Source organism: Daphnia magna, linkage group LG4 (genome assembly GCF_020631705.1).
Source record: "Daphnia magna isolate NIES linkage group LG4, ASM2063170v1.1, whole genome shotgun sequence".
Classification (NCBI taxonomy): Eukaryota; Metazoa; Arthropoda; class Branchiopoda; order Diplostraca; family Daphniidae; genus Daphnia; species Daphnia magna.
This window is the reverse complement of record NC_059185.1, coordinates 2234106-2253665: the sequence shown is the minus strand read 5'-3', so window position 1 is coordinate 2253665 and position 19560 is coordinate 2234106. Positions and strand designations below refer to the sequence as shown.

The following is a 19560-nucleotide window of genomic DNA, read 5'->3' as shown; positions in this document are numbered from 1 at the left end:
AAACAGCAACTCGGCAGAAACAAAAGAATAACATTAAACGGCTCTCAATTGGTTTACGCAACCCTCGCCAAGTAGTATAGGCCTCTAAGCTCTAACAGCTTTGACAGAAATTCAGAGTGTTGGATGACGCGGTGCACTAAAAAACAAACGGATCAGGCCAACAATAAAAGGAAAAGGATGACGGATGCGTGAGTGGGCGGCCGTTTGCTTGTTTCACACTAACTGGGAAGCCGCCAAAAAGAACGTCAGGGTGATCGATCAAAGTTGTATAATGCATACTGCCAAGAAGATTGCAACAACAACAAAAAATGAACCTTTTCTAACTAAAGAAAATGGGCAATGACACGTTATAGGAACACACATAACAAACAATGATGTCGGCAATCTTTTTCTTCTTGTTCCAGTTGAAATAATTAAAAAAAAAAAATGGGGTGGGGGGGAGACGTGTATGGATATGGAACACTGTGGAAAATGGTCTAATGATTTTACGCGGTCAGCGCACGCAAGCGAGACGAACACAATTATTTAAAAAATTAGAAGGAAACGCGTGATGTGCTATGAATAATTCTATTACGTGATAATGTATGTGCTGATGATGATGATGACATGATTGAAAAAAAAAAAGATTCGCGGGTGGTCAGCGCCATCCAGCCTTCTTTTTAAATAGCAATTTAAATGTCTTATATAGACCTGCCACTCCGTTAAATATAGCCTTCTTTTTATTCACAGCACCGCTATGTTAATTACTAATTTCTATGCAGGCAATTCTATGGCGTAGAGAGATAATGATAGACATTTAAATTTGATTTTTTGATGTTGTTGATTGAAAATGCCTACCTGTTTTTTTGTTTTTGTTTTTCCTAGCGTAACGTGATGATCACTGCCGATCGGCATGAAATGCCGTTTGCCTTCCATATATTCCTTGCGTGAATTGAACGAAATTGGCGATAGATGGCGTAAATTATTAAATTAAATTTTTTAATTTTTCACAAATTTCCCGTTGCGGAAACCCACTGGATGATTGCCGAGAAAGGTCAGCATAATATGAATATTATATTACCGCCTGCTACTCACGCTAATTCGTTTGAATCCACCTGGTAGCCTGGGGCCGTGAAGGCGAGCTATGTCTTTTTCCCTTATTTCAAAAAAATTCAATTATGATTTATTATAATGACATACTACGAGTCTCCGTATGATGATGGATCATTACCGACGATGATTGTCCAGTGTGCCCCGAGTATGTAAATTGCTTGGACGATGATAGCGGCCGGTTATAAAATGCAATCGACATCACACACCAACCAGGCGATCGCTTCTTGTATATCAAATGGAAAACATGAGAAAATGCATTCGAATCAGTCAGGAATAAATCAAGATGGACGAGAATAGAAAAGACTGCCAACAATCGTGAAAATTGATTACATTATTAAAGCCCCTTTTTTCCTATTTTTAGCGCGTGCGTTTCATTCAATTTGAATAGACGGCTGGAAATTACAATCGACCATTGGTTTTGTTAAACTTCAAACTCGATTATGTTTTTATCACGAGTGAATCATTTCTAGCGTTTTCCGCTACTGTATTCACCACATTCAAAGAAAATTGAAAAAAACAAACAAAAAAAACATCAAAACAAAATTATCTTAAAAATTGTTTAAAAAAGACCTGGCATTTCAATTCGATGCTGACGATGCAATAATCATTTAAAAAAAAAAATTTTGTATTCTCTTCTTGGCTTTCTCACCTGAAGAAATAACACAACATGCCCAAACCCTCCTCCCTGTCTTGACTGCCTGTCAGGTTATAATACCTGGCGCCGGCCGTCCTGCCGCCACATTTTACACACACACTGTAGCGCCTACACTCTCTTCAACACACACACACACCGCTCTTTTTTTTTTCTTCTTCTTCTTTCATTTCCCTTCACTTCCCCGTGTAGAAAGACAACGAAAAATAAAAAAAAAATGAAATCAAATAAATTTCTCCTCCCCCGATTGTCTTTACCGACCGCGCCTAGTGATGCGCAGACATGTTTTTTTGAAAGAAAAGAGTCTGCATTTTTGTTCACTCCTAATAAATAATTGATCTGAAATACACACAGCCGCCGCCATTTCACTTACCGATTGGGCACACAAATGTCCAGCGACGAGCTTCGAATACTCGAAATGCCATTCGTTTGTTTTGCGATTCGATCAAACTTCGACGCCAGGATGAACAAATTGGCATTTGATTTGGATTTGATGCAGACGCCATTTTGATGTGATGATTATTGCCATTCAAATAAACAAAACTAAACTAAATACTGACGCGCTATTGGTGCGCCATGTGAGCGGGATTAACGGGCCAGCCACTGGCGCACAGCCGGGATTCGGAGGAGGAGCCGGCCTTCTGAAACGTCCAAATGTTTAATTTTTTCTACAGACCCCCCCTCCCAAAATAAAACAACAACAAAAATCAAAGTGATAAGATGAAAAAAATGGAGTTGTGTAGGGCCGTCTGTTGCGGCTCTATTTCGTTCGTGACCTCACAAAAGCCGTCGGCTTCTCGATCAGAAACTTGTTGAAAATCCCCAATCCAGAATCGAGAAACGTAATATGATCATCGGTCACACGAGCGAGAAATCATTTCGACAAAGACAAAATGTGAGTGCAACGTTCTAGCAAATCAAACTTCAAACGAATGTAATATAATATTTCATAAAGAACATGATTGCACAAAACCAAAAAAAAAAAGATGCAAATATTATCAACACTATGTACACCACAACAACAACAACAACAACAACAAGAAATTTCTATTAAAATTGATTTAAAAAAACAAATCGATTCAATCGTCTGCATCATCTTCGTCGTCAGTGGCATTCCGCGGACGACCGGCCACGCCCGAGCGTTTCCTATTCCGGCGGAGGAGTTGACCTTCCGTCATGAGCGTGCGGGTGCAACGGTCAACGCACTCGCTCAATTGACAATTGCCGTTGGCGTTGGTGGTCCCCCGATGCTGGCACCGGTCGTCTTGGTCGTTATCGTCGCCGGCCAGCTGGCCCAAGGCGGCAATGTAGGCGGACGCGACGCGCAAAATGGACAGTTTCGAAAGACGCTGGCCGTGCGAAAAGGAGGGGACGGCCCGCCGCAAGGCCTCGAACGCCGAGCTGATGGTGTGCACGCGAGTGCGCTCGCGGGCATTGGCCTGCATCCGCCTCTCTCGCGTCATGTTCTTGTAATTCCGGTGACTGCCGGCCGTCGTTCCGGCCGCCTCTCGGCCCCCTCTGCCCGGCTGAAAATGATGCGCAGGATGGCGCAACGTCCGCCTCCTCCAATGCGCCTCTTCCTCTTCGTCTCCTTCTTCTCCCAATTCCGGCTGACGCATCTCTTCTTCTTCTTCTTCATCTTCTTCGTCTTCTTCCTCTTCTTCCGGCTGCTCGAGCGGATGACTCTCCATCGGTTTGTCCCGTCTCAGCAGCGTCTCGACGCTGAGGAAGAGCGGACCGACCGACGATTTGACGCCGCTTGTGCAGTTCGATTTATTGGCGTCCGGACGGTTGCCATCGCTTCCGGAATCGTCCACCGGAAGGCCTTTCTGCTCGTCTTTTTTGCTCGTCCGCATTTGCTGGTGACTGGGCGACGAGCTGACGTCCGACGTCTTCGATTTCGTCTTCGATTTTTGCCTCCTCTTCTCCAACGGCGGCAGAGATTGGCCGGAAGCGTTGGCCATCGGATGGGCGGCTGACTCTTCGCGGCTGCAATCCGAAGGCGGAGGTGTGTCGTGAAGCGGAACGAGGGCAGGAAGAGGTCCGAGCATGGAAGGAGGCCGAGGAGTGACGGATGGGGCACAAACTGGCGAAGGCGGCCCAAGAGTTTTGACTCCGCTGACGGATGACGGAGGCGAAAACAAGGTGGGACGTTGATGAAACATCGGCTGAGGTAACAAATGGCCGTAGGATAAATTAAAAATGGAGGCGGCGGCAGCGGCGGCGGCGGCAGCAGCAGCGGCCGCAGTCGGCGCCGGATGCAGGAACGGATGATGCGGAGGCAGCGGCAGAGAGTAGCCGCCGCCCGGCTGGAGCAGATGCGGATAGTGGTAATGGAGCGCCGACGTCATCAGATGATGGGCGGCAGCACTTTCCACCGGCGGATGGCTGACGGCTGGAGGCCAGTTTTCGGGTCTCATCCAATGATGGAACAGCCGGCTCCTCTCGGCTTCCAGCAAAAGAAAATCGTGCGGATGGCCGGCTAATTTCAGCCCGTTTTGCCGCTGATGCTCAACAGATGCCGCATGATAGAAAGGTGCCAACAGCGGCGGATGACTGCCGCCGGCCATTAGCCGCATTCGCTTCTCTTGCGGCTGTTGATGCACATCGCTCCAATGCGACATTCGACTATGGCCGTCTTGGCTGTTGCTGTTGTTGCAGGGCCGTTTCAACGGCGGATGCGGCGCATGCGCGGCTAAAATGGCGCTCGGTCGTAAAATGACTGGCCTCTTGATGGGGCCGATCCGCGTCGGGCTCGATCGAATTTCGACGCTGTCCTCGCTGCATTCCGTCTTTGGCGACAGCTCCTCATCCAGCGCGCCGGCCCTCTCGTATTCATCCAAAGTACCCGACCTCCTCAGTCTCAATTCCAGTGGCATTTTCTGCAATTCAAAAACAAAATCAATTAATCAAATTGAATGAAATTTGAGTTAATTTAAGAAAACAAAAAAAAAAGGAACGGACAAATGTAATTCACGGATTGAATCAACTGCAATAACAACAACAACAACAAAAATAAGGCCAGATAAATGCTGTCCCAATCACACAGCCCAATTGATAACGTCTTTATCGTAGAGTTGAATCAATAAAATCCAAAATCTGAAAGAATTTCAGTTTTCACAGCCACACAAAATCAGATTCCGATTGGCTGGCCTCCCAGTTTTGATAACGATAATCATTTCAAGATGCATCCGAATGATTAGTACATCACTCAACACGTGTTCTGGAACGAGACGCCAGATGTTCTTGGCAGAAAACGTTTGAATTTCTTTCTTTTTTTTTCAAAAACAAAATTGTTGGTCAGCTGATGGAACATATGCCCTCCCCCCCCCTCACTGGACATGGCGGGCTGGCACGTTCCACAACATCGGGAAAAGACAACATTCCTTTACACTTTTCATCGCAGCACCACTGCAACCTCTTTCTGGACATGTGTCTGGATAAACACATTCTCTTTTTTTAAAAAAAAAGAAAAGAGAGAGACTCTTCTTTTATAATGTACATGGAACATCTTTCTTTTTTTTTTTTGTTTTACCCGCTAAGATATTTGGTAAGAGTTTTTTTTTGTTTATTGTTCTTCTTTTTCTGCTAGCAGCCCAGCCCCCTAGCAGAGTATAAATGTCTTGTAAGCAACAGATGTTCCAGCTGCTGCCCAAAAAAGCAGGCGTTCCAAAACGTTATATCGGGACTGTGTGTAGGTTTATTGACGCGATCGCCTCACACCCAACACACATCAGCACGTGCACACTGACTGGCTGACTCACTTTTCCAAACGATGTTCTGGAACGACTTTTTAAACTTCTCCAAATTGACTAGCAAAATAGGTTGACACTTTATCTCATTTCAATTTCGACCTCTTTTTCTATAAAAAAAAAAGAGATGACTGGACACAATCTTCGAGTCAATAGAAAATCCGTTAAAGAATTTTGGAACACATCCCATGATTTTTCGATCGACGCTGTTGGTGAGTGAGAAAAATCGCATAATCAGACGGTTGAAAGGAGTCAGAAATATGCAAAACCCCCGCGATGCGAATGCGGCCAATTTTGCATAAAAAGTGGGTTGTTACAAAATGCAGTTCTTTTCGTCAGTTGTTGAGTAATCTTGGCGCACAACAGCTGCCAAAATAAATTCGAAGAAAAAAATAAAATGCGCTGCCCAGTCCAACAGAAGCTGGACCAAAACGGCAGGTGGCTCGAATCGCTCACGCAGTTAGTTAAAGAAAAGCATTTTTTTTTTTCCTTTAAATATTTACGTAACTGTCTCTCTATATCCTTAAAAACACACACACACACACACAAACCCCCGAGAATAGATTTTTCGTTTTGCTTTTACGGGAACATTTGGCTTTACACACACACACACACACACCTGGATATGTGTTTTGATTGGCAGTTTTCGCTCACACTCTGCGTTGTTAAGGGTGTTGTGTGCTTTATCACGACATTCACAGCCGCTCAAAACAAATAATAAAAAAAAACTCCAAAAAATCATAAAAGATTTCCGAGTCCGCATTTTGAACGAGTGTGTGTTGCAGCAATGGGAAATATTGTGGACACACGCAACGCGCTCTCGTGTGTGATCTATCTTTGGTTCGTGCCGTTTAGAACAAAAGACGGGAATCAAACCCAAATCACGAAGCGTGAGGTGAGCGCAACTGACCATGTACATGCGGTCAAATTCGTTTTTATTGACTCGTCCAAATAAATCCCCTCCATTTTTCTTTTCTTTTTTGCTTTCAAATAACGAGATAGGACGCGCGCTCTCGTTGAGAAACATTCCCGAGTCAAATGTAATCAAACTGCTATCCTAAATTCTATTGCAACAACAACAACAAGAAAAATGAATTGTTGTGGTCATCAAGGACTTGCTGGTACAGCAAAAGAGTTGAGTGAGCGCGCCTTTTTTTCTTATATAAGCTTCCCCCCGTCCGACAGTCTGGCGCCTCTTTTCCATTTGAACCCCCCCAAAAAAAAAGAAAAATTAAATAAAAACTTATTTTTTTCCTTCTTCTTGTTCTTTTTCCATGTCTTGCGCACAGACACCACAGGGCGCGCGCGTTTCAAATTTCTTTCTCTACCGCTCCAAACATATTCCGCTGAATTAAGCATTTTCCATTAGTTTTTTTTTGTTTTGCTTGTTATGTGCTGTCTGTTCTACTCGCACATTTACAAACTCGACCCGCACAACGGCACGAAAATGTCGTGTCATTCTTCTTGTCTCACCATTCAATCAACAACACACACAAAAAAACAGCTGTTCGTGAGACGATATTCGATTCATTATGCAGAGCGTCGGCGGTCATTTCCAAAGACGTTGCAACTTTTATTTTATTCTTCTTCTTCCTTTTGTCGCTCTGATTTGAAATCGACCTAAATACTCGATGGGTTTTTCTACCACCTTATACGGCGGAATAAATCAAAACAAATCAATTCGTAATCGACAAATGTGCGTCCTTCGCACCGTTGGAAAAAACGAAGAAGAAAAAAAACACACAAGAGAACACTCGAAAAAAAAAAAAAGAAAAAGAAAAGAAAGCAAAGTTGGGGAAAATAAGACCAAAGAATTGGTCCCCCTTTTTCTTCTTTCCAACTGGCGTCAAGGAAAGAGCAGGTGGCGACGTACAGGTGAGCACCTTAAGGGGTGGGACAGGTGGCAGCGTTTGCGCGCACACATTTCTCTTCGCTCTCTTGAAAGTCAATTAAATAATAAAATAAATATTCCCAGCGCGCGCGCGCGTACTAGCGCTACCTTCAAAAACAAAATTACTGTCTGTAACGTTTTCTCTCAAAGAAACAGCGAAAAAAAAAAACTCATTTTCATTTGCGTTTAAGGTAAGAAAAAAAAAAAAACAACTGACAAACTAATATCGAAAAAAAAAGGAGAATGAGAATGGAAAGAATAAAAAAATTTAAAAAAAAAAAGGACGGAAAAGAAGAGAGGAGGCTCCAAAGAGTCGGGCCAGTATATATAAGGAGCTGGCACATCACAGCCAGTAGTGCCAGCCCCGGCTAGTAGTCGGCGGACCGACCGATGGCGCCAGACTGTCCCGGATCCTGGCGCGCGGCTCTCTGTGCAACTGGAGAGACACACAGAGAGAGAAAAGAAAAGACTTTTGGGAAAGGAAGAAAAATAAAATAAAAAAAAAAAAAAAACTGCCGCCGACTCTGCCGCCCAACGTTTTGAATTGCATTTCTTTTTCTTTTTTAAGGTTAAAAGAATTCTTTGACACAATAAATGTAGTCCTAGAATTTCACCCCAGTTTTTTTTTTCTAATTTAAATCAACTCCAGATTTTTTAGAAGACACACATAGAAGAGGATAGTCCAACACGTGCCATCTGGAACATATTTAGAAGAGGAAAATAAAAATGCCTACCATCTTTGCTGATAATAAAGCCTGATGGACCTGTCTCCAATTAAAAACAAAACTACGACGTGATTGGGCAAGCTCCTAACATGTCGTCAACGGATAAAAAAAAAAACAAAATCTAATGTGTTTGTGTTTTACATGTTGATTTGGAAATCTTATCAAACAAGAAATCTTTTCCTTTTGGACAATATGAGACGCAAACACACGGCGACGATCTGTGTGTGCTGTCTCCCTGTGTCTTTATTTTAGTGGGGGGGGGAGGGACGTGTAAATCCCACACGAGATCGACAAACACAGACAAGACAAATAAAAAATAAAAAATAAATATAGAAAAAGTGTCCACATCCACTTGGTTTGTTCTTACCTCTAGCGATGATGAGATGATCCCCAATGACAATGATGGACTGGTAGCACCAGCGGCTGCAGCGGCAGTCAACGACGAATAATAATCCGATGATTCCGGCTGATAATGGCGATGATGTCGCATCAGCATACTGAACAAATTTCTTTTTTCCAAAATTGGGTGTTGATTTTTGATTTTTTTTTTTTAATCAACACAACTCAGTTCATCACTGGGGGGGAGAAACACGTCAGGATGTGATGGCAAGTCCTGGGTGTTAAAAACAATATTTTAGAAATTCTTTTCAATGTTCGAATGGATAGCAGCAGAGAGGCAAAAAAAAAGGGGACACGTCCAATTGGCTGGGCGGTCGGCCGTCGACTGGGGTAGTAGTAGCCAGCTGATGAAGCGCATATACACAGCTGGCATAAAGTCAGTCCTGTGCCAGTAAGGGGCGGGTGGGGCTCCAAGGTGGTGGGAGGTAACGGAGTAGGGAAAAAAAAAGAACGGGGAAAATGGCATGAATGGACAGGTTCTGTCAAGATGAGACGAGTAAACCCTCTTCTCTCTCCCTCCCCCAAAAAAAGCAAGCAAAAAAAGAAAAAAAAATAGAAAATTTAATACTTACCAATAACATTTTGACCCCTGCTGATCTGTTAACATGTACCCAAATGATTACAAGAGTTCCTCAAGGACGGAATGGAGGATTGTCGACTCTCTTGTTGATCGTCATTGATATCCACGTGATAGACTCATTCACCGAGAGGGCAGTTCAAACTCACATATGGCCAATTGCGAAAGGGTCACACGAGTACAGCTGGAACAGAGGATCCTATTTCGTTCTCAACGTCCTCATCCGATAAAAATTGTTTTCTGTCTTTATTTTATTTTTAAATTGAATGTCTTACGGATTTTATTAGACGATTGGTGTCATCGATGCTCGACGTAGCGCCACATTTCCCGATGCTAATGTTGTTTTATAAGCCGCGGTTGTTTTGTCCAACATCTGGGGCGACACTTGACAGGAAACATCCGATAAGGCCGACATACGGGTTAAAGAGAGACAGGCAACTTTCGGGTGATCTTTGAACCGATTGGCGCAGCAGCTTTTTCGTCAACTGTCAGGTTCGATCGGTACGCTGGGTTCAGTTCTGCAGTCAGCAATTTTTTTCTGAAACAGAACAAATAAAAACAAAAAAAACTGGGCCATCTGTTGATCAGCGTTTAGGATCTCTACATCACACAGGTCTAGTATGTTTACATTGGTTAACATAATTGGTCCTTTGTTCTGCCTATCCACCTGCCATAGACGTTGTAATCTCCAGCTGAAAATGTATGCCAGTAGGTTGGAAGACATAGCACTGCAGTGGCACTTGGAAAAGTGAGTCTCACTTTTAGATGCTCTCTATCTGTAAAAAAAAATTTGAAACCTGTCTAGAGAAGAGAGGCACACAAACAAAAGAAATATCAATGAAATACGTAATGATACTTAGTGCTGTCTGAGGCAATTTGGATTACATGGATTCCATTCAAAAACAATTGCTGCTTTCCTTCCTGACGGTCAAACTGGAATAACCTGTTCGTCTACTCGTATAATAGCACCGCTTTCGTGATAAAGGTTATACACTGCACTAGCAAACGCAAACCAATTCTTGAATGCAATGAGAACGTTGATGACCAAGTATGGACTTTTTATGTGCCATTAGAATCAGTTTTGACGAGAACTTCTTCTAATTGACCGAGTTTATTCTTGTTTAATTGACAGGCAGACGGATTTCCAGTCTTGGCCTTTTTATTGTGTGTGTGCATTCGGACGAGAGAGTTCATTTTTGAAAAAAGAAACCCAACCATGTGCTTGCTTGTTTGTTTGACAGTTTAATTGCCTTCGTTTGTCTTTCGGTAGGTGGCACTAACGTCAGCTGCAATAAAACTAACATTCGAATTTTTATGTGTTTTGTTTCTTTAACGATTCCCAATGAATCAAACGGATACAGCTCGTGAACACGCCAGCTGCATAATTATGCCCGCATATTCATTCCACCCAAAAATTGGCTTACCTTCTAAGATGGCTGCCGTCTTCACTTTTTTTCCGCATAGCGCGTCTAGCAGAAAAATCTAGTTATGTCCGGTTCAAGGTTTAAATCATTTATGCTAAAACACGTATTTCTTAAGACACATAACTTGGTACACAAAGGTGGTATCATATCTCGCTTTACTCTCCGAACTCGCATAAATCGTGACCGATGAGTTCAGTTCACAGACCGAATGATATTTCATCATTTCAACTGCACGACTGAAATTTCAAAGTAGTTTTTATGGCTGCGCACCACCATATGTGATGGGATAGTTTAATGTTTTTCTCTAAAGCTCATCTCCGTTAATGTCCTGCGACATGATAACCCTCTTCAAATAATCGACTCTTTCATATCGATGCGATTGTCTGTTGAAAAAATCCTCGCTTTGACAAGGTTGAATTTTATTGAAACAATGGTTTTCTTTTTTTCCTGTCACGGTTCATGAACTGTCATTTTGGTTTCTTTCGTGTACATTTTTCAATTCATTTCACAGTGATAAACTGCTTGTGAGAAGTAAACATTTTGGGAAAAATCACCATACTGTCTTACAAATATATGGGATGCTGAGTCACTCTTCTTCCTTCTCTGATAAGAAATGAAACTTTATCAGCTTATCGCGCATTGAATATTTTTATTTTAAGATTTTGCGCAACAAATGCTGAACTGGGACCAGTCCATTGCGGTCCCGTTAGGTGTCGTGTCCTGTTTACACATTCGTCTTTCGTCTGTCAAATAACTACGTGATCAACAGGTAAGTGTTTTTATATTATCCAAACAATGTCATAAACTTGCTTAATGCCGCGAGAATAACTCATTATGTTATTACAATATCTGTAGAATGCCCGGTTACAAACTCTACTACTTTAACGTCCGAGGACGTGGAGAGCTTTCTCGGTTAATTTTGCATTGCGCTGGAGTTCCGTTCGAAGATTTCCGCTTCGAAGGCAAAGATTGGCCAGCTATTAAACCGAGTAACTTCCATTATCAATTTAAATTTTGATCTGAAAATCATATTATTAAATTTGCATTTGTATTGTCAGACATGCCTTTTGGGCAAGTCCCGGTCTTGGAAATAGATGGAAATAAAATGTTGGCCCAGTCTCACACAGTTGCTCGCTATCTAGCACGCCAGCATGGATTAGCTGGTCAAAATGACTGGGAGCAGAGCCAAGCTGACATGTATGTTGATTGCATTTATGATATGCATGGAAGTAAGTTTGAGAAGTGTATAAAATCAGGGCTGATAATTCAATGTGTTTCATTTGAATGCAGCCATGAGAACACCAACTTGGGAAACAGATCCTGTAAAGCAAAAAGAACTTTTCGATAAAGTCAATGAAGAAACAATTCAACCCCATTTGGAGAAGGTTGAACAACACATCATTAAGAATGGTAGTGGACATCTAGTTGGCCAAGGGGTAGGTGTAGTACAAATATCCTGCAGAAATGTTTTACCAACTTAAAATATTCTAATGTTACAGCTGACCTGGGCTGATATTGCGTATTATGCGTTTTTTACTACACCCATCATGACGCGTTTGGGCGGCGAAGTTTTTACCAAGGCTCCTCATCTCAAGAAGCTGATCGAATTGGTTGGCAGTAATCCCAACATCAAAAAGTACGTCGAAACCCGACCTGTAACATCTGGTTAAATATACGAAAACTAAATGCTTCCAGACTGTAAGCCTTAACCTTATCCCGGTGCTGGTAGCAATAAAACAAGCAGTCTTTCAACCGTATTTTAAATTTATCGCGCATTTAACTGATACATCTATTTCAAGTGCAACTGTATAGTGTAATATCGTGTCCCTGATTTTTAGAGCCTTAAGCTGCTGCCCTGCTCCAAACACGAAACTGATCAATGGCCATTGTTCTACAGAATGAAACGCAATTACTATATTGTTATGTGAGCGCATAGTAACAGTTTAGCTATCGAGAGCTCACGATCGTGTTTATCTTAGCTGTCAGATAAGAATTGCTTTTGAAAAAACGTTGGCCACCAAACCCATCTGTACCTGTCGTTTTCTCTGCCTCGATTGAATATCATCCCTCCATTCCGTCACGTTCGTCGTGAAAACTACTGGTTCCCTTCGAAGTAGGAAATGACAAACTATAAACTAATTTACTTTAACGTCCGTGGACGGGCAGAACTTTCCCGACTGATACTGCACTGCGCTGAAGTGCCGTTCGAAGACTACCGTATCGAGCATAGCGAGTGGCTTTCCCTTAAGCAAGGTCTGCATCACATATTCTGTTCTTTTCACGCCAATGTTTTCTATTATGCAAATTTACATCACGCGTTTCAATTAGATATGCCGTTCAGACAGATACCCGTCTTAGTAGTTGATGATGGTTCCGAGATACTGGCTCAATCTAATACTATTGCCCGCTATTTGGCCAAACGGCATGGACTGGCCGGAAAGGACGACTGGGAAAGAAGTCAAGCGGATATGTTCATCGATTGCGTTTACGATTTGCACGCAGGTAAAACACGAATTCTTTGCTAAGTGCACATTTTACTAATGGACGAAACGATCTGTCAAGGAATGCGTCCAGTTGCACGCGAAAAGGACCCGGAGAAACAACAGGAAGTGTTCGACAAAGTCAACGAGGAGACGATTCAGCCTCACGCGAAGAAGATCGAACAATTTCTCGTTCAGAATGGAACCGGATTTTTGGTCGGCAATGCTGTAGGAATTGTACATTTAAAGATAAGATATGAAACCCAAGCTGAATAGTATACTACACTTTAGGTAACGTGGGCTGATATCGCTTATTATGCATACTTCACGACCCCTATGATGGAACGCTTGGGTGGACGCGTGCTGGAGGACCACCCGCACTTGAAAAAACTAGTGGAACACGTTGGTAATATCCCATCCATCAAGAAATATATTGAAAAACGACCGACTACATTGAGATAAATTTATGACAAACCAAAAAACATAAGACATGTGGATAGAACTCAAGAAAATATAAAAAGAGTACGATTTCAGCAATTTCATTTCCACACCAAGTCCTCCATCACGTTCTCATTTCATCTGGATATCGACCAGAGTATCAGTTGCGTACGGTTTGTATCTATCGTCGTAGATTGGCCTGTCCATGCCACCAGGTCTTCCATAACCGTACGGATCATCTACCCTGTAACGTGACATGTCGCCATACGTTCCGCTCGTTCCGTAACGAGGCCTATCTTCATTGAATTGGACGTCGGTAGAACCTGGTAAACGGTAATGAGACCTCTCATCGTACCTTCCATCATCACCCACTGGCAGACCGTCTAGAATGGAACGTCTTCGTTTAGACATGACTCGAGGTGGTAATAATATGGAAGGAAATGATTCCGATTTTCGTTCTTCTTCCGACTCTTTTGACTCGTCAGAACGTTCTTTCTGGGGTTGTTCTTCCGGCTCTTTTAACACGTCAGGACGCTCTTTCCGTTCTTTGGGATTCACATTTTCTGAGCCGAGTTTTGGTTCTTCAAGATTCACATTTTCTGAGCCGAGTTTTGGTTTTTCAAGATTCACATTTTCTGAGCCAAGTTTTGGTTTTTCAAGATTCACGTTTTCTGAGCCGAGTCTCGGTTTTTCAGGATTCAATTTTTCTGAACCGAGTCTCGGTTTTTCAGGATTGATATTTTCCGACTCGCCATGTTTCGATTCAAACCGAGTTTCAACTGGACTCGAGTGATGAGATTCTTGTTTCTTAATGAAATCTTTGCCAACCTTTTGTTCCTGCAACTTGCCTGGTGACTCGTGCAGCAACTTCGGCTCGTGTAAATCAGTTAGCAATGGACTCTTGGGCACTTCTCGTCGCTGACGAATTTGTTCGCGTTCAGGTGACACGTTCTCGATATCTTCTCCTTTCAATGGATTCTCCAGAATAGGTTCCCTTTCCTTCTGTTCCGGCAAATTGATAGGATTCGTTTCACGTTCCTTTTCGTCGATGAGACGCACGGGATTCTCTTCGACGTCCTTCTCCATTGGTGGACGTTCCACATTCGGTTCGCTTTTCTTCTGATCCAATGGATTTTCTATCGGTTTATCGAGATCAGACGAAGGGATTTTCTCTGGTAATTTTTCTAGAGAACGTTCGAGTGCCTCTGGATTGAAGATTCCCAAAAGTTCATCAACGCCAGTATCGGATACAAAACGAATGTGAACTATTCCAAGCGATGGGTGTTTGTGGATGGAAGACTCGTCCTTCTCCGTCGGTCTGCACGTCACAGCACAAAAGGCTACGACGAGCAGCATCAATACCTGAAGAAGAATAACAAACCAATTAGAAATTGCAAACTAAATACACACAAAAAAAAGGACTATCTAACCTGTTTGGAATCCATGATGAGAATAATAAGACTCGATTGATTTGCAACTAGCTTTATATAGGATTTGATTGTTGGGCTACAACCAATGGGGAGTGCGTTGTGGACAACGTTATTCTTCGTCGAGTTTTCGACTATCTATTTTGAACTGGAACGAACAAGTAATGGAAATAGCTAACAAAATGTTTCTGCAAATTCGTGGTAATTTGCTGGCCTGCGACATTAGTCTTCCAAGAAGACACTGTCGAAGCTGAATCGTTTCACAAAACTCAGTTACGTTCGGTATACGAAGACAAGATATGGGCATATGACTTAACATTCCCTGTTGAAGCCATAAATGCACTGATTATTCATCCCAATAATCACGAAACCCTTCTTCGTCTTGCGATTATACTTCCACTTTACAAATGAAAACGTAATGAACTGTGCACGGAAAACGATCAAGTATAGACATCGGATTGTTTGATTTCGCTATAAGAATCGAACGAAAATTGAAGTGTAGCATAGACTGACACAGCTGATTTAACGATCGGTTTAAATCTCCGACAAAACCTTAAAGTGATTGCTTAACTTGAAATCAAGGACCAAAACATAACCGACGTGATTTAGCCACTTGGCTTCGACCTGTGTGGCAGTGTTACCTGTAAAAACCCCTATCGTTATAGTATCTCTATAATTCATGGCCAGATCATCATTAATAGTAGTTAACAACCTTATCAGTTCATGTATTCTTATAGCTACTGCACGGTGTTAAGAAACGAGAACACATCCTCTTTCACATGATTCAAACTAGCCATAATAAAACGTCAATATGTCATCAATAGTTTTATTTGTCATCGAACAGTTAGCGGACTATACATTTGATTCAACATTTTCAATACATTTCAATATCAATATCGATGACTTCGTCACCGTATCCGGGGTAATCATAAGGACCGTAACCGCCGTAACCGCCGTAGCCGCCGTAGCCACCGTAGCCTTCGTAGCCATACCTTTCGTAGCCGTGGTGTGGTGGACGATAAAACTGGGGAGATCTTTTCAATCTTGGAATTGCTAAAGATGATGGCTCTGACAAAGGAACAAGGTCTTGTTGAGCGTTCATCATACTGCCAACATCCTGCTGGTCCCTATCGGTGCTCCTGGAAACGGGCTTATCTAATCCCGACATTAGTTCAGCTGGAGAATCAAACGAACTGGTTGGTGCATTCTCGTGAACCTTTCCTTCCTCCACGTTAGGTAACGTGTCCATCAGTTTGTCAGGATTCTTCATTGGCTGGGCAGGTTGTGCAACGATGGACGAAGGGTTAAGATCTTGTGGGTTCTTTTGCCCAGCTTGTAATGGCAACTCTTTTTCAGGCATCATTTTTTCGCAGTCTTTTGGGTTAGAATAGACCATGGGAGGCACTGCCTCGCCATCTTTCTGCATAGGCCGGCGCATCCTCAGTTTAGGGACAATACCGTGAGGAGGTAAGTAATAGACCGGGATGAACGCCATGGGCCGTCCAAGCGGATAGTTATTCATGCTAGTACTCATTCCAGTCTGCTCAGATTCAAGATCAGACTTGCCAATGTCTGATGTGCCACTCGGCTTCATCGGAGGATTGTCCATCTCCGTCGGTCTGCCCATCACAGCGCAGAGCGCAGCCAAGACTACAAGTACCTTTTAAAGAAAACAATATTGATTGGAGGGTTCATTTAAGTATTAAGGTACTGGAATTGTTTACCTGTTTGAGAGCCATGATGTCTGATGCAATACTGATCTCTGTTTCTATATGATACCCTTTTATAGGGATCTGGTTTTCCATCATCGCTGTGAATGTGTTTCATCGTCGTCTATTCGTTGTCTTACTGCGATACGGTTCAACTATTACTGGTCATGTCTTAAAAGCGATTTTTCAGAATGCTGGTGTATCGAGGGACTGTTCAAACTTTCTCCTTTTAGACTTTCTCGTATAGACTGTAATTTAGACGTCTGCGTTGGGGAGGGTCAATGTCGGAAATACCCAACATATTTCCATGTTGATCGTTCTGCCATTGCTATTCAGTGCAGGCTCCATGTATTTTTATCTTATAATTTCGCGGAAAAGACTTTCCGTTATTCAAATCGACATATTCTAGAACTCCCTTCTAGATTAGGAACGTATCCATCTAGTATAACGTATAGTTTAATTTAAATCAATGTTCCATGTCTTGTACTATTCGTCCATCTGTTAAGACGACCACTTCTGAAAGCGTGTAAAGGTCGTGTCAAGTCGAATTTAAATAAGAAAACGGGACTGAGTCACGATGACGTGACCGAAAAGATACAATGGCGTTCAGCACAAAAATGGTACAAGAAGATCCTGCGATTTAAATCGAGTTGTATACGTCATACCCAGATCTAAAAGAATCTTGACATTTATGGAATTTAATAATGTGATCATATGATTTTTCAAATCAGAGATTGACGTCATATACTCGTGCTTACTATTTGGTCTGTTACAGTAAACGATCACGCAATGCCTTTTGAACGTTCTATTTATTTTGGGTCATAGTCCCGAGATTAGGTAGGTGATCGAAGAGTACAGAACGAGAAAAAGAATGATAAACAAACAATCGGCTTCTAATTTGATCATTTTACTATCTCCCCGTAGTAAAAATCGATTTGTAATCCCCTGTCCAGAACAGACTGTAACGAAACGTACACACAAACTTATGCGAATGCATAGCAATTCGTGAACGTGCTCTTTAAATCATAAACGATGGTAGCGCAACGGTGGACCATGACGATTGTCAACCACACGAAGTTAATGAAATTTGTTTAGAAGGAATCATGTCCGTACTTTCCAGATGCAAAATCAAATGATTGTGTCGAGGACGAAGGGACACAAGTGTTTTTGGTGTACAAAAATGAGCAAGTCATCGTGAACAGGCGTGTTAAAGAAGCGAGATAAGTCAAGCATTTCATCATCCATTTCCCTATTGGATATCTCGGCTGAATAGGAATCATTTCTCATTTAAATTGTTGCTTGTCATTGCGTAACTTCCCCTAAGGCAAGACGCCATGGCGTTCGGGATTCAACCGTTTAAAAGGCCAAAAGGCAGGACGCTCTCGGCATACGATTCGGATCCTTCAAACAGATCTCCACTGCTCCAAGTAAGTCACAGTAAAAATGAGTTACTCAATTCAAGTTTAATCACGTTAAAGTTCCATTTAGCATGCCCGTTTACAAGCTTCGCTATTTCAACAACCCGCGTCGAGGCCGTGCCGAGTTGGCTCGCCTTATTCTTCACCAGGCTGGAGTCGAATTCGAAGACATCCGCTTCCCTCACAGCGAATGGCCCGCCATTAAACCCAGTGTGTCAATATCGTTTTCAGGACGAAATGCAATCAGATTCTAATGAGTGTGCAAAATCATCTTATTCTACAGGCACGCCGTTTGGCCAAGTTCCTGTCCTGGAAGTTGACGGGCAAGTATTGGCCCAGTCAAATACCATTGCTCGTTACCTCGCTAGGAAATATGGCCTTGCTGGGAAGAACGACTGGGAGCAAGCTTTAGCCGACATGTACGCCGACAACATTAATGATCTCTTGAACGGTACATATCATTAAGAAACTCAAATTGAAATCGTCTTTGATTTGTCTGCGCGTGAACAGCTGCGGTCCCTCCGTTCATGGAGAAGGATCCAGTCAAGCAGAAAGAAATGTACGAAAAGTTTATGGCCGAGACGATTGCCAATCACGTTGTCCTCATTGAAAAGCAATTGAAAAAGAACAACACAGGATATCTCGTTGGGAACGATGTGAGTCCATTTCCGCAATGTGTTAGACATTGGCGTCTGGGTTCGAGTATATAACTTGTACTTTTTGTATTTGTAGTTGACGTGGGCTGATTTGGCTTATTACGCTTATTTCTCCGATTTCTTGGAAGTGAAATTCGGTAGTGCCTTTTTGAAAGACGCGCCACTTTTGAAAGCTCTAATCGATCGCGTCAAAGCACTTCCGAATATCAAGAAGTGGACGGAATTTCGAAATTCCAAATACCCAGAAGAAAATTAAGAAAACAAGAAACATATACTATTACATAACCATTTAATCCGAATTTTAAAAAACGAGTATCAATCGTTGATTTGATGTAATCCCTGCTTTGACGGCTAGTTATCAGAAGGCCATCTGTTTTTAAGTTGCGCTATTCCGGTTTGATTTTCCAAAACTCAATGAGCCATAAAATACACACGAACGAACGTATACTACCAGACGTATCCTTATATTTTATATTGGCCGCAAATCAGGATGACGGGGGCATTTCCGTTCTACGTAAGAATACGTACATGTGGGCTATAAAGAATGTTGGCATCAAACAGCTTTGAAGACGTGAAAAATCGTGACCAGAACAAAAATGAAAAATGATGGCCTCGGTCGTACGCGGTGGCTGATGATGCACACAGGCATTGCAAGTCGCTGACTCATCTTTCAAACATATGGCCTCCTAGACTAGAACTGTATAATTCTAATCCAACTCTATGCGAAATTCAAGTTTCACTTAGTCGTCACGCAGATCTCACGGCGGTTTTCGTACGCTTTGATTGTGAATGTATTGACATTCTTTCATTGGCTTTCTTTGGTTTATTTGATGTTTGTAAACAACAGTTAAGGCATTAGGTAACGTCAGACGAAAGGTAATCACACACTTGCATGAAAATAAAAACGAAATCAGAAACGT

At 42.4% G+C, this 19560-nt stretch overlaps 5 protein-coding genes across 8 annotated transcripts; 2 read left to right on the top strand and 3 right to left on the bottom strand.

Annotated features, from left to right (window-relative positions):
- Nucleotides 1-2661: 2661 nt before the first annotated feature.
- On the bottom strand, nt 2662-10104 carry LOC116921073 (B-cell lymphoma/leukemia 11A). 4 transcript variants are annotated; one of them, XM_032927271.2, is made up of 6 exons: nt 9974-10104; nt 9717-9864; nt 9364-9656; nt 9084-9287; nt 8480-8725; nt 2662-4626 (listed from the first exon to the last, which is right to left on the bottom strand). In XM_032927271.2, the coding sequence occupies exons 5-6, from the start codon at nt 8606-8608 to the stop codon at nt 2824-2826; spliced, it is 1932 nt and encodes a 643-aa protein (XP_032783162.2). In that variant the 5' UTR covers nt 8609-8725; nt 9084-9287; nt 9364-9656; nt 9717-9864; nt 9974-10104; the 3' UTR covers nt 2662-2823. The 4 variants fall into 4 exon arrangements, with proteins under 4 accessions (XP_032783162.2, XP_032783157.2, XP_032783159.2 ...); XM_032927266.2 differs by having other exon boundaries at nt 9945-10082; XM_032927268.2 differs by having other exon boundaries at nt 9364-9626; nt 9945-10082.
- Nucleotides 10105-11124: 1020 nt separating this feature from the next.
- LOC116920086 (glutathione S-transferase 1) lies at nt 11125-13525 on the top strand. Its single transcript, XM_032926145.2, has 9 exons — nt 11125-11281; nt 11368-11501; nt 11571-11741; nt 11803-11948; nt 12012-12179; nt 12630-12765; nt 12841-13014; nt 13075-13220; nt 13284-13525. Exons 2-9 carry the CDS (start codon nt 11369-11371, stop codon nt 13452-13454), a joined length of 1245 nt encoding a protein of 414 aa, XP_032782036.2. The 5' UTR covers nt 11125-11281; nt 11368; the 3' UTR covers nt 13455-13525.
- On the bottom strand, nt 13405-15257 carry LOC116921076 (neurofilament heavy polypeptide). Its single transcript, XM_032927275.2, has 2 exons — nt 14861-15257; nt 13405-14792 (listed from the first exon to the last, which is right to left on the bottom strand). The coding sequence occupies exons 1-2, from the start codon at nt 14873-14875 to the stop codon at nt 13563-13565; spliced, it is 1245 nt and encodes a 414-aa protein (XP_032783166.2). The 5' UTR covers nt 14876-15257; the 3' UTR covers nt 13405-13562.
- Nucleotides 15258-15669: 412 nt separating this feature from the next.
- On the bottom strand, nt 15670-16728 carry LOC116921080. Its single transcript, XM_032927283.2, has 2 exons — nt 16582-16728; nt 15670-16517 (listed from the first exon to the last, which is right to left on the bottom strand). The coding sequence occupies exons 1-2, from the start codon at nt 16663-16665 to the stop codon at nt 15732-15734; spliced, it is 870 nt and encodes a 289-aa protein (XP_032783174.2). The 5' UTR covers nt 16666-16728; the 3' UTR covers nt 15670-15731.
- A 1126-nt stretch (nt 16729-17854) lies between these two features.
- On the top strand, nt 17855-19085 carry LOC116921083 (probable glutathione S-transferase 7). Its single transcript, XM_032927287.2, has 5 exons — nt 17855-17993; nt 18055-18194; nt 18268-18435; nt 18495-18640; nt 18717-19085. Exons 2-5 carry the CDS (start codon nt 18056-18058, stop codon nt 18894-18896), a joined length of 633 nt encoding a protein of 210 aa, XP_032783178.2. The 5' UTR covers nt 17855-17993; nt 18055; the 3' UTR covers nt 18897-19085.
- Nucleotides 19086-19560: the final 475 nt, after the last annotated feature.

Coding starts and splice junctions, on each gene's coding strand:
- LOC116920086 (XM_032926145.2), top strand. CDS start 11,369: ATGCCCGGTTACAAACTCTACTACTTTAACGTCCGAGGACGTGGAGAG. Junction 13,015..13,074: donor CGTTTACGATTTGCACGCAG/GTAAAACACGAA, acceptor CGATCTGTCAAG/GAATGCGTCCAGTTGCACGC. Junction 13,221..13,283: donor GATTTTTGGTCGGCAATGCT/GTAGGAATTGTA, acceptor ACTACACTTTAG/GTAACGTGGGCTGATATCGC.
- LOC116921083 (XM_032927287.2), top strand. CDS start 18,056: ATGCCCGTTTACAAGCTTCGCTATTTCAACAACCCGCGTCGAGGCCGT. Junction 18,436..18,494: donor CATTAATGATCTCTTGAACG/GTACATATCATT, acceptor GCGCGTGAACAG/CTGCGGTCCCTCCGTTCATG. Junction 18,641..18,716: donor GATATCTCGTTGGGAACGAT/GTGAGTCCATTT, acceptor TTGTATTTGTAG/TTGACGTGGGCTGATTTGGC.
- LOC116921073 (XM_032927271.2), bottom strand. CDS start 8,608: ATGCTGATGCGACATCATCGCCATTATCAGCCGGAATCATCGGATTAT. Junction 4,627..8,479: donor TCATCTCATCATCGCTAGAG/GTAAGAACAAAC, acceptor TTTGAATTGCAG/AAAATGCCACTGGAATTGAG.
- LOC116921080 (XM_032927283.2), bottom strand. CDS start 16,665: ATGATGGAAAACCAGATCCCTATAAAAGGGTATCATATAGAAACAGAG. Junction 16,518..16,581: donor ACATCATGGCTCTCAAACAG/GTAAACAATTCC, acceptor TTTCTTTAAAAG/GTACTTGTAGTCTTGGCTGC.